Genomic DNA, 13,123 nt, shown 5'->3' on the forward strand with positions numbered 1-13,123 from the left:
ACAAATAAAGCTTCTCTCGAAGTCAATATAAGCATGTAAATATTAAATTTAAACCAAGTAAATTAACCCTAACCAACGTTGATCAAATGTTAGCCAAAATCAAAGTTACCAGTCAAAACTTCATATTTTTAAAATAAGCACACATTTGAATATGTCATTCAATTTCAACAAAATTGGTTTTAACAAAATCAACTACATTAAAATTATCATCTCACCCAAGTCAACTAAACCCTAATGAAATCTACTCCATTAAACTAAAATTAAATCCAATAAACAAATAAAAATTAAACATCATATTTTAATTCAATGTCTAAACAAAATGTCTAAACAAAAGCAATTACTTTTGAAAGCAGAAACAAAAATCAATTAAACGTAGCAAAAAAAAAAAAGAGTAAAGCAATAAAATTTAAACACAAGGAAAAGAATAACCATAGTTGCTGACTTCTTGTGGGTTTCCTGTGGCAAGGGTTGATGTCATTGAGTCCTTCTCTTTTCCTTCTAATGAATCTGCATACCTCCCCTTCAAATCTCTGTTACGATTATGAACGCATGGTGTTTTTTATTCTTTTGTTCCAGTCGAAGGGTTTTTGAGTTTTAGGCTGCCGATCTTTTTTTTTCGTAGGGTTCTCCTCCGCATGATCACGTAAACATAATATATATAAAACATAATTACATAAAATAGCCTCCAACTTTCAAGAATGGTGCAGCCTTAACCCCTAGCTTTTAACTTTCCGCATGGAACAACCTTAGCCCTTGCTCTTTCACTTTTACCATTGTACAGCTTTAGTCCTCCACATTGCACCTTATTTTCGAATTGGAACTCTTCCAACAAACTAACCCCAACTTCCACGTCGATTTTGAACTGGAAAACGACTGAACTAGTGAAAACTTAAAACACGAAACTTGTAGATAATTGTGTCTAGTTTCCGAAACATCTTGAATCGCCTAAATCGGAGTCTGGATGAGCCAAATATGATGAAAACACTGAGACATGGTCAATCTGCCAAACATCTTTTATTCACCTTAATTGCTCGTGATGAATTTTTCTTCTTTCAAATCCGTCAATTCCTTGCTGAAACCATTTGGAGATTATAATATGAGCCCAACTCCCACCAAGACTCGTTGAATAAGTGGTGGGGGACTAAGAAGCTTAGGGAATCTTGTATTCACAAGATAAAATCCGTTAATTCCTTTTAGATTTTTGAACTTCATAAGAGGAAGTCAAACTCCCACCATGACCCGTAGACTAGGCGGTGGGGAACCCATGAAACACAGGTTGCACTTGCATTAACAAGTAAAATAAATACCGTCGATTCTGATGCAAAGCACGATGTGCTATATTATGAATTTCGTGCAAGAAAACCATCTCCCACCAACCTGTAGAATAGGAGGAGGGGAACTCAAGAAACTCGAGTTGCACTTGTGATGACAAATGGTGATGAAAGCCGTCAATTCCTTTAAGAATTTTGGACTTCATAAGAAGACGCCCAAATCTCATCGTCCTACAGAATAAGAGATGAGGAACCCATGCAAGACAGGTCAAAAACCCAACTGAATGGGTAGAAAAACACCAACCGAGAAATATTATGTCGATTACACTCATTAACGTAAATTTATCTTTTTAAGCTCAAAAAATGATGTAAACTGTAAAATCTGGGAACAAAAATAAGTTTTTGAGTTCATTTAGAGATCGAAAAACGAGCACTAAACACATCCCCAAACTTTAAACATTGCTCGTCCCGAGTAATAAAAATAGAATAAAAAGAATACTCCCTGATGGTATGTCGTCTCACATGATATGGTAAACCAAGAACGTATATTGTGACGACTGATCTCTAAGTATAGCTTAAACTTTTTGTTTTCCACGACTCTGACTTCATCACCAACTACCTGGATAGCAAACAAGGGCTGCACACTCGACAAATTTATTAGAACAAAACAAATAATAAGAAATGAAATAAGCAACAATGCAAAAATGAAAATAATTGAAATAAACGAAAAAAAAACAAAAGCAAAAATAAAACAAAAATAATAATACTAAAACTAATAATAATAAAAATTAAAAAAAATGAAAATAAAAATTAAAAAATAAAACAAACAAATTACTCTTCAACCTGCTTCAAATGAAGCACCATCACTTCCTCTTTTCATTCTCCAAAATGGTATTTGTCTCGTTGTTTGATCACCCAAATCCTTTCTCTCGTTGTCTCTTTTCAAAATCTCCTTGCCTTGCCATTTCTCATCCCCAAACTTTTGAATTTTGGTAAATTCATGACTTTGTATTTTGAACTCTTTATGCCTCAACAAGTGCTTCATCCTTTTCTTTCTAGCCTTCACCAAGTGTTCTGAAGGCCACTTCAACTCTAAATCATATACTTTTTCAAGGGATGGCAAAGATGATTCAATCACACTATCATTCAAGTCATGCTTCTCCTTGACCCGACTCACTACACTTTTAACTGTGGACTCTCTATTTTCCTCCATGTTACGAGTCACCTTGTTCAAGTGGGCCTCCTTTAAATCTACCAATCCATTTGTAACTCGTATGAATGAGCATTCTTCCACATTAGAAGGTTTTTTGATAGCCTTAAACATATTAAAAGTCTTTTGCTCGTCATTTACTCTCAATGTAACCTCTCCCTTTTTTACATCAATTAAAGCTTCAACAGTTGCCAAAAAGGGCCTCCCTAAAATTATTCCACAATCATCTTCAGCTTCATAATCCAAAATGATAAAATCAGTTGGAATGAAAAGATTATCAACCTTGATAATGATATCCTCTATTTTACCTTCTGGATATACCATAGATCGGTCTGCTAGCTAGAGTGAAACTGTGGTCGGTCTAGCTTCACCAAGTCCTAATTTTTGAAAAATTGACAAAGGCATTAAATTGATACTTGCACCAAGGTCACACAAACCAATCTTGTCAAATTTTCCAATTTTGCACGGTAGAATGAAACTACCTGGATCATCTTTCTTCACAGGTAATCTATTTTTGATTATTGACGTGCAACTTTTCGTCATTGCAATAGTCTCAAACTCTCTCCAAACTCTTTTCCTTGTAAGAACTTCCTTCATGAACTTTGCATATGTGGGCATTTGTTTTAAGGCTTCAACAAAAGGGATGTTGATATGAAGTTGAGAAAGGATCTCTAGAAACTTCTTAAATTGCCCATCATCTTCGTTGGATTTACTTTTCCTAGGTGGGAAAGGTAAGGTTGTTGGTGCAACTGTCGCACCAGTTGGAGCATCTTTTTCTTGGGCTTTCTTTTCATTTCCAACACTTGGACTTGAACTTGTTAGAGCTTCATTGTTCGGTTTCTTCTGCCCGTACTCCTCATCGGTTATGTCCTCAATATCGACATACTCTTTTTCATCATCTTTCAATTCTTGCTTCTTTTTATGAGTCTTAACACTTACCGGGTGCTGCTCATCATCGGTGACTGGTAAGTCATGATTCTTTGGAGCTAACTCCTTTCCTGATCTAAGTGTGATGGCATTACATTGCCTCTTATCATTGACATTACCTGGATTTTGGGTGTTACTTGGCAACGTTCCAGGTTCTCGTGAGTTCAGTGCTTGTGCTAATTGCCCTAATTGATCTTCCAAATTTCTCATAGCAATTGCTTGATTCTTTTCACGTGCCTCGGTCTTTTGATCTTGTTTGATCATAAACTCCATCATTGCTTTCTCGAAAGGTGACATATCTTGATTTGATGAAGGCATTGCTGGTTTTGAACTACTTCCTGATGCCTGGTGGAATACACCTCCTTGTGGTCTCACTTGCTGATTTGGCATTTCATAAAACCCCGGCGGGTTTTGAGGCCTTTGCTGAAACTGCTCTTGCAGAGGATGCATTTGTTGTTGTTGTCCACCCCATGAGAAATTAGGATGATTTCTCCATCCTGGATTGTATGTTTTAGAGTATGGATTGTTTTGTCGTGGGAAATTTTGTCTGTCCATGAAAAATACAGATTCAGGATTCTGTGGGCACTCACTATAATCATGGACGCCTTGACAAACTGCACAAAAGTCAACCTTCTTCTCTTTCATCCCATTGCTTGACACCATATTCTTTATCATGCTCTTGATTGTGGCCAACTCGGCTGCTAATGCATCATTTTGAGTTGCAAGACGAACTTCAGCCGGTGTACTTCCTTTCGAACCACTTGCATGTACCCTATCTGTGGGCCACTAGAAATTATTAGTTGCTATTCTATCCAATATCTCCATGCTCTCCTCATAGCTCTTTGTAAGCAATGCTCCTCCAGCTGATGTATCTACTAGCATGCGTGTTTGAGCATCCAAACCTTGGTAAAATGTCTCAAGTTTCACATTGTCAGGGAGTCGATGTGTTGGACATTTTCTTAGCAAATTTTTCCATCTCTCCCACACTTCCCATAACGATTCACCATTCATTTGTCGGAATGATGTGATGGCGTTTCTTAGATTTTGCATTTCGAGTGGATGGGAAAAATCTTTTTAGGAATTTTTCTCTTAATTCCTCCCAAGTGGTGATGGAATCAGAAGGCAAAGACTCAAACCAGTCTCGAGCTTTCCCTTGTAGTGTGTATGGAAATAATCTCATCCTAAATGCATCAGCCGTCATGCCTCTTTGTTTGAAATTATCGCACATCTGGTTAAAGGAACGCAGATGGGACAAGGGCTCATCACTAGGCATACCTCCAAAGAGACCATTGTTATTGATCATCTGAAACATCACAGGCTTGAATTCAAAATTGTCAGCATTAATTGTTGCACTGACAATTGGCGGGTTTGTTCCTTCGAAACCTCTGTTTCCATTATTGTTTTTGTTTCCGTTATCTCCCATATCTTCTTGATTCCTAAGTCTCCTCAACCCTCTCAAAGTTCTTTCAATCTCCCAATCAAGCGCAAATTCAGGTGGTCTGAATCTTCGACCGGCCAGAGTAAAATATCCTCAAGATGTTTAAGAGTCTAATAACTACCTAATGTTCTAACTTAAAAATAAAAATAGTCCCCGGCAACGGCGCCAAAAACTTGTTGACGAAAACGCGTACTCGCAAGTATACGAGGTCGTGCAAGTGATATAGTCGTAAGACCAGATATCGAACCCATAGAGACTATCCTATTCTAAGGAAGAGAGAACTAGGCAATTGATTGCAAAAGTGATTGATTTTATTAAACTAAAGAAACTACTAAAATAAAATTAAACTAAATTCAGCAACGTAAAAATGACAACTAGAATAATCGAACAAACAAGGAAAACAATTAAACGATTTAACAATTATGAGAAATATGGGGTTTAGTTGACTTATACGGGTTCAACGGTTCTTCTAATGCAACTAATTTGTCAAACCAATTATATAGAAACGAATAACTTAACACTAACAAAAGTTATCAATTACCTCTCGGTCTCATGATTCGATTTAAAAAAACATTCACTCATATCTCTATGCAGTTCATGATATTAAAAAGCATTAAGTCCAATGGTTTTGTTAAAAATGCCCTAACACACTTCTATGTTAAGTTTAAACGAGATAACGAAACCGCACATTCATATTCAAACGATATCACAAATAAAGCTTCTCTCGAAGTCAATATAAGCATGTAAATATTAAATTTAAACCAAGTAAATTAACCCTAACCAACGTTGATCAAATGTTAGCCAAAATCAAATTTACCGGTCAAAACTTCATATTTTTAAAATAAGCACACATTTGAATATGTCATTCAATTTCAACAAAATTGGTTTTAACAAAATCAACTACATTAAAATTATCATCTCACCCAAGTCAACTAAACCCTAATGAAATCTACTCCATTAAACTAAAATTAAATCCAATAAACAAATAAAAATTAAACATCATATATTAATTCAATGTCTAAACAAAATGTCTAAACAAAAGCAGTTACTTTTGAAAGCAGAAACAAAAATCAATTAAACGTAGCAAAAAAGAAAAGAGTAAAGCAATAAAATTTAAACACAAGGAAAAGAATAACCATAATTGCTGACTTCTTGTGGGTTTCCTGTGGCAAGGGTTGATGTCATTGAGTCCTTCTCTTTCCCTTCTAATGAATCTGCATACCTCCCCTTCAAATCTCTGTTACGATTATGAACGCATGGTGTTTTTTATTCTTTTGTTCCAGTCGAAGGGTTTTTGAGTTTTAGGCTGCCGATCTTTTTTTTCGTAGGGTTCTCCTCCGCATGATCACGTAAACATAATATATATAAAACATAATTACATAAAATAGCCTCCAACTTTCAAGAATGGTGTAGCCTTAACCCCTAGCTTTTAACTTTCCGCATGGAACAACCTTAGCCCTTGCTCTTTCACTTTTACCATTGTACAACTTTAGTCCTCCACATTGCACCTTATTTTCGAATTGGAACTCTTCCAGCAAACTAACCCCAACTTCCACGTCGATTTTGAACTGGAAAACGACTGAACTAGTGAAAACTTAAAACACGAAACTTGTAGATAATTGTGTCTAGTTTCCGAAACATCTTGAATCGCCTAAATCGGAGTCTGGATGAGCCAAATATGATGAAAACACTGAGACATGGTCAATCTGCCAAACATCTTTTATTCACCTTAATTGCTCGTGATGAATTTTTCTTCTTTCAAATCCGTCAATTCCTTGCTGAAACCATTTGGAGATTATAATATGAGCCCAACTCCCACCAAGACTCGTTGAATAAGTGGTGGGGGACTAAGAAGCTTAGGGAATCTTGTATTCACAAGATAAAATCCGTTAATTCCTTTTAGATTTTTGAACTTCATAAGAGGAAGTCAAACTCCCACCATGACCCGTAGACTAGGCGGTGGGGAACCCATGAAACACAGGTTGCACTTGCATTAACAAGTAAAATAAATACCGTCGATTCTGATGCAAAGCACGATGTGCTATATTATGAATTTCGTGCAAGAAAACCATCTCCCACCAACCTGTAGAATAGGAGGAGGGGAACTCAAGAAACTCGAGTTGCACTTGTGATGACAAATGGTGATGAAAGCCGTCAATTCCTTTAAGAATTTTGGACTTCATAAGAAGACGCCCAACTCTCATCGTCCTATAGAATAAGAGATGAGGAACCCATGCAAGACAGGTCAAAAACCCAACTGAATGGGTAGAAAAACACCAACCGAGAAATATTATGTCGATTACACTCATTAACGTAAATTTATCTTTTTAAGCTCAAAAAATGATGTAAACTGTAAAATCTGGGAACAAAAATAAGTTTTTTAGTTCATTTAGAGATCGAAAAACGAGCACTAAACACCGGCATACCTGCTAGTAGGTGTTTGAGCTGTGGATCCCACAACAGAAGCAGCAGCAACGGGGGTAGCAGCAGCATCGACTGCTACAGTCTATTGTTTCTTTGAGGATCCTTGGGAAGATTAACCCTTCTTCTTCTTCCAAAATTTCCTTTTCTCACCACTCCTCTTGGTCGATTCAGGAGTGGTGGTTGTTTCCTCAACATCATCACTATGGTCAATCAGGGTCTGGGCTAAACTTTTGGCACTTTCATATGTATCCGGCCTCGCAGATAAAACATTTCCTTTGGTTGGTTGGGTCAATCCCCAGATGAACCTCTCTATCTTATTGCTCTCCGGGGTAACCAATCCCGGACAAAGCAATGCTAGATCATCAAATCTCGAAGTGTACGCATCAATATCGGAACCCTTCATCTTCAGGTTCCAGAGCTCGTGCTCTAACTTTTGTATTTCGCCCCGAGGGTAGTACTCAGCTAGAAGGAGTTCTTTCATGGCTTCCAAACCCATGGCATTGGCTACAGGTAGGGTCAAGGATTTGACTTGGCCGTTCCACCAAGTCAATGCTTTATCGATAAAGGTACATGCTGCGAATTTCATTTTATCGGATTCCGAACAAGCACATATTTCAAAGATGGATTCGATTTTCTCGAACCATCGGGAAAAGGAAATGACACCTCCAGTGCCATCGAAGGATGTAGGTTTTGCGTTCATGAAATCTTTATAGGAACCCTCCTTTCGGTGTCCCTGACTGGCTTCTTGGTTTTGAGTTTGAATACCACCTCCCGAACCACCAGAACCATCGGTGTTCAATTGGGACATAGTAGCTGCCACCGCGGCGGTAACAGCTACTTGAAACACCACATGGTCAATTTCAGGAGGAGGTGGTGGTGGAGGGTTGTTGGTCTTTGAGCTGGGTCTCTTTCTTGGAGGCATCTTGATCTAATAAGATCAAGAAAGAGACGATGGTGAGTCCTCTGAATCGAATCAAGAGATATGAAAGATATATATATATATATATATATATATATATATATATATATATATATATATATATATATATATAGGGTTAAGTTCAAATGAGAACACTATTTAATGTGAGAACGTGAGAACACTACTTTATGTTACTATTCTTCTATGAATTTTGTATATGCAACGATATGACATTATTCATCAACAAATATACGAACAATTACACATTAATATTCACATTAAAACTTTGTATGTACAACTTTATGACATTATTCATCACCGAATATATGAACAATCGCATATTTAACATTCACATTAGAATTTACTAAATTACTACATATATGTATAATTTTATAGTAGAATAGCAATATAAAATTGAATATATTCATATTATAATTATTACAATACTATACATATTATATTCATAGTAGAATAGTAACATAAAGTAGTGTTCTCACGTTCACACATTAAATAGTGTTCTCATTTGAACTTAACCCTATATATATATATATATATATATATATATATATATATATATATATATATATATATATATATATATATTCTGAATAAGCGATAAAGCCGGAAAGAGTTATCGAAGCAGATAAATTATCGCTAAAGGAATGATCAATGAACAATGCGTGAACGAGGATTTCTACAAAGGATTGGCTCGAGAAATACTCCCATAGTATTTCATGATTCGCTTACGACACTGGTTCGATGTTTGTGGTATTTGGGTAAGTTTTAGGCATGCCACTTACCGAAGTCACTCCCAAGCACATGTTGGCCGTGTCTCGAATGAATATAGTTGGCCAGACTATATTGATAGTAGACATGACTACATAACTGCTCAGGTTTAACCCCAACGTACGACACCCATTTACTTATGTTTTGTTCTACTTGTAGTTACAGATCTCGACGGTTAGGTATACTTGTATACTTTTTAAAAATACTTATATTTTGAACTATACTTTTAGTTCAGAGCACTTAGGCCCCTTAGTGTTTATAGTCTTATACTTGTTCTGCAAGTTCAAACGGTTGTCTGTTACGATTATGAATCACAACACATGTAAAACAAGTTTTGAGTACAAGTATTCCCTTGTATTTTTCTTGTATTCCCCCCTTGAAAACAGTGAAAAACATTGAAAAAAGGGTAGCGGTATGAACTCACCAGACAAGAAAACGTGACGGTCTGGATGCTAAGTGTCGGTTCGGGGCTTGATAACGCGCGAGGTTCCTATATAATATGAAATGACATAAAAATGTATTTAATTAGACTTCAAACTACTAATTAGATATGATTATACACTCCAATGTGCGAAAACACTTCAAATCAAGTGTTTGGAGTGACCCGGGTGACATCTACGGACATGTATGGCTTAGGAATGGAGTTTACTCTTCGAGAGTAAACTCTTAGAGGAATTTTTGGCCCTAAACACCACATCCACATGAGTTCACGGCCGTGAACTCATGAGTGGTGTTTTTGGATGCTAAATGGCCTTGAAACACTTGGGGGTTAAATCTAGGTTTGGCTTTAAGGCATTGGAAAGTATTTTGAACATTTTAAGGACCATTAGAGGAGTTTATGGCAGTAAACTATGTGTTTAAGGCCGTAAGCTCTTGTGTGTCCATTCACAAAGTGTTTTGGTGGTCCTAATTTAATCACATGTGATTCCAAGTCATTTTACAAGCCAAGAGGTGAAGTTTGGGCACCATTTGATCATGTTTTAGGAGTTTACAGCCCAGGAACCCATCTTTGGAGGGTTTACGGCCATGAACTCCTTAGGGAGTTGTTTTTGTCATGTTTAAGGCCCTTAGATCGATTGTGGCTGGTTCTAGAATTTAATCCAAAGCTAATGGTGTGTTTAAGGGGCATTTAAACACTTGGATTTGAGTTTACTCCCCATGAATATGAGTTTACGGCCCAAGCATGTTCTTGGGCAGTAAACTCATGTTTACTCGTCAAAAATGATGTTCAAGGTGTTCTAAGTCCGAATTGATAAGCCATTAAGTCATATCTAAGCCCCAAAGTTGGTTTGGAGGGGTTTTTAAGGCTCAAAAACCCTCTTTATATGTGTTTACGGCCCAAGCATGCTCCAAGGCCGTAACTCATGAATATGGTCCTTAATCATAGATTAAACTCGAAATTGGAAGCTAAAAAGGCTGTTAAATTTCGTATCAGAGCTAAGTAACGTTCATATTATTATTTTGCCTATTAAATATTTTGTTCATATGAGTATATGCATAAGCAGTATCATAAACATAATAATGAATACTCATCTTTTAAATATATGATTCATATGCAAAAGTCATCACCATTATTTAATCCACTTGAAACAATTGTCGTAAGAAGGTCTAGTGCAATATACCAAAAAGTCAAATTCATAATGCATCTTTCACGAAAAGGTTTTCAACTCTCCATATTATAAATATAATCACCCCACTATATTAAAAACTTTATACATAATTGTGAAGAACATTATGATTTTTTATTAGATTTAATTAAGAGTTTTGAAAGTTTACATAATAATAAACAAGAATTAATTTTTTTTCATAAAACACTAAAACAATCTAAAAAATTTCTTTTAGATTTAAAAATAGACTCTAAATTATCAATAATTAATTGTATATCTAATATTGAAGCAATACATATAATAGATAATAATATAAATTGGAAACAAAAACAAATAAAAAATCTTGAAGATAAAATAACGAGATTAATCTGTTAAATATGTCCCAAGAAATAGAAAATACACCAATCATTATTAACAACGAAGAAAATGAATCTGGATACACATTTGATGCTCTAATTAATAAAAATAATATTAATAAAGATGCTATAAGAAAATCAAATTTTACACTATCTGAAAAACATAATTTTAGATATAACTCATTAAAAAATTTCTTTTCTAGAAAAAATATTATATATTATGGAAAAATTATAGGAGAAGAACCAATACCTATGGAATCAACTCAAGGAAATATTATTATACCTATATTAAATAAACAACAAATTAGAAACAAATATCTAATATTAAAGAAATAGATAGAACAAAAATCGCTTATATTCATATATCTACTATTCAAATAATTTTAAAAAGTACTTTTAGCGATTTAGACACACCAATAAAATTAGAAATTAGAGATGATCGTATAATTAATAATCAAGAAAGTATTATTGCAAAAGGAAAAGGTAATTTAATTGAAGGAAAAATAAAATTAGATATTAATATACAACTAGGATTAAGTCTAAAAGATAAAAATTTAAGTAATAGTATTACCGTACGATATAAATTATTAAGACAAAATTTTATGTTAAAAGTAAATCATCAATTTACTATTACATATCAAATAAATTATGCATTAACAAATTCTCATCGTAGTATTACGTTTAAAACAGAAGATAGAATTTATATAGATAAATTATTTACCCCTTTATTATCACTTGAATCACAAAATATGACTAATAGTATAATTTTTAATGAAACTAATTTTCAACCGATAATAACTACTCCGCTAATAAAAAGAAACTAAAAATTTATTTTCTAAAAACTAATACTAACAAAAATTATTAATATGGAAACTTTACAAGAAAAAGTAGATACATCAACTAAATTATTCGTAGCACTAGAAATTCCATCCGAAATTCAAGAAAATAACACAGAAATAGAATATAATTTAGATAATAACGATGCAGAAGTAATATATGATTTTTAATCCGATGATGAAAATCCTTATTCAAATCCATATAAAGAATCGCAAAATAATTTTGGATTAAAACGAAAACAATCATATGTTGAAGATGATTATCAAAGTCAATATATTTATGGACCACCTTCGTTAGAACAAAACTTTTTATATAGACAAGGAATGGTCAAAAATAAACAAAACAAATGGGAAAAAATACCTCCACAATACATAACTAAAATATTTACTTTTCCAACAAATTCAGATATTGTTTTTATTGATTGTGAGCAAAATCCCGAAGCAAAAATTCAAGAATGGAGTAATAAAATGGGAATTCAAATTCAACTAACTGAAGAATTAAGAAATCTAAATCCAAAAAATTTTCTTAATTATATTATACATAAAACACAGGGCAATGCATATCGTTTCCTTTCATCTCTCGATGAAACAGAGACGATGATGATAGCAACCACTGACGCTATGGAAACATTTAAAAATGTATTAAATCGGCTTATTCAAGAATTCATAGGAAAAGAAATAGAAGATAAAACATCACGAGAAGCTTTTCAATTAGAATCATTATGGCATCTAACTAACTTATGAATTTGTAACATGTGTTATTTAGACCCATTTATATGCGAATATTCTGAACATTATTATAATCTAGATTTTACTAGAAAAAAGATAGCATTAGACATGTTTTACCAAAAATTACCATCATTAGTAAGTCAAAGTGTAATAAAAGATTTCCAAGAAGCATTACAACAAAATAAAATTGCAGATACCTTAGAAGCAAGGATAAGTATATTAAAAGCATGGATGCAGAAAAAAATGTTTAGAACAAAAAACAACACAAGATGCAAGAATTGATTTATGCTGTGATACCTTATCTAATAAAGTTAATCAATATGGTTGTAAAGATAATAAAAAACAAAAATATAAAAAGAAAATTTGGAAAAAAAAACTTATAAACCAAAATATAAACAATATTATAAACAAGCTGAAAGAAAATATTTTCGAGACAAAAAACAATATAAGAAAAAATATCAATCTAACACAAATTACTGTCCATCTAATAAAAAAGATTGTAAATGTTGGATATGTCAAGAAGGCGGACAAAAAGCCTATGAATGTCCAAAAAAGACTAAAAAAGAAAAAGAAACAAATTTATTAAAAATTGCATATGATCTCAGATATGAACCTATAGA

The 13,123-nt window shown here is 34.0% G+C and overlaps 1 protein-coding gene and 1 non-coding gene across 2 annotated transcripts; one reads left to right on the plus strand and one right to left on the minus strand.

Annotated features, from left to right (window-relative positions):
- Window positions 1-2,820: 2,820 nt before the first annotated feature.
- LOC145054645 (uncharacterized) lies at window positions 2,821-4,071 on the minus strand. The gene has a single exon (XM_079002877.1). It carries the CDS (start codon window positions 4,069-4,071, stop codon window positions 2,821-2,823), a length of 1,251 nt encoding a protein of 416 aa, XP_078859003.1.
- Window positions 4,072-4,345: 274 nt separating this feature from the next.
- LOC145080831 (small nucleolar RNA R71) lies at window positions 4,346-4,452 on the plus strand. The gene has a single exon (XR_013695413.1). It is a non-coding gene; the product is annotated as a small nucleolar RNA R71 (small nucleolar RNA).
- The last annotated feature ends 8,671 nt before the right edge of the window (window positions 4,453-13,123 follow it).

This window comes from Lactuca serriola, chromosome 1, assembly GCF_051521515.1.
Source record: "Lactuca serriola cultivar US96UC23 chromosome 1, Lser_US96UC23_V15, whole genome shotgun sequence".
Lineage (NCBI taxonomy): Eukaryota > Viridiplantae > Streptophyta > Magnoliopsida > Asterales > Asteraceae > Lactuca > Lactuca serriola.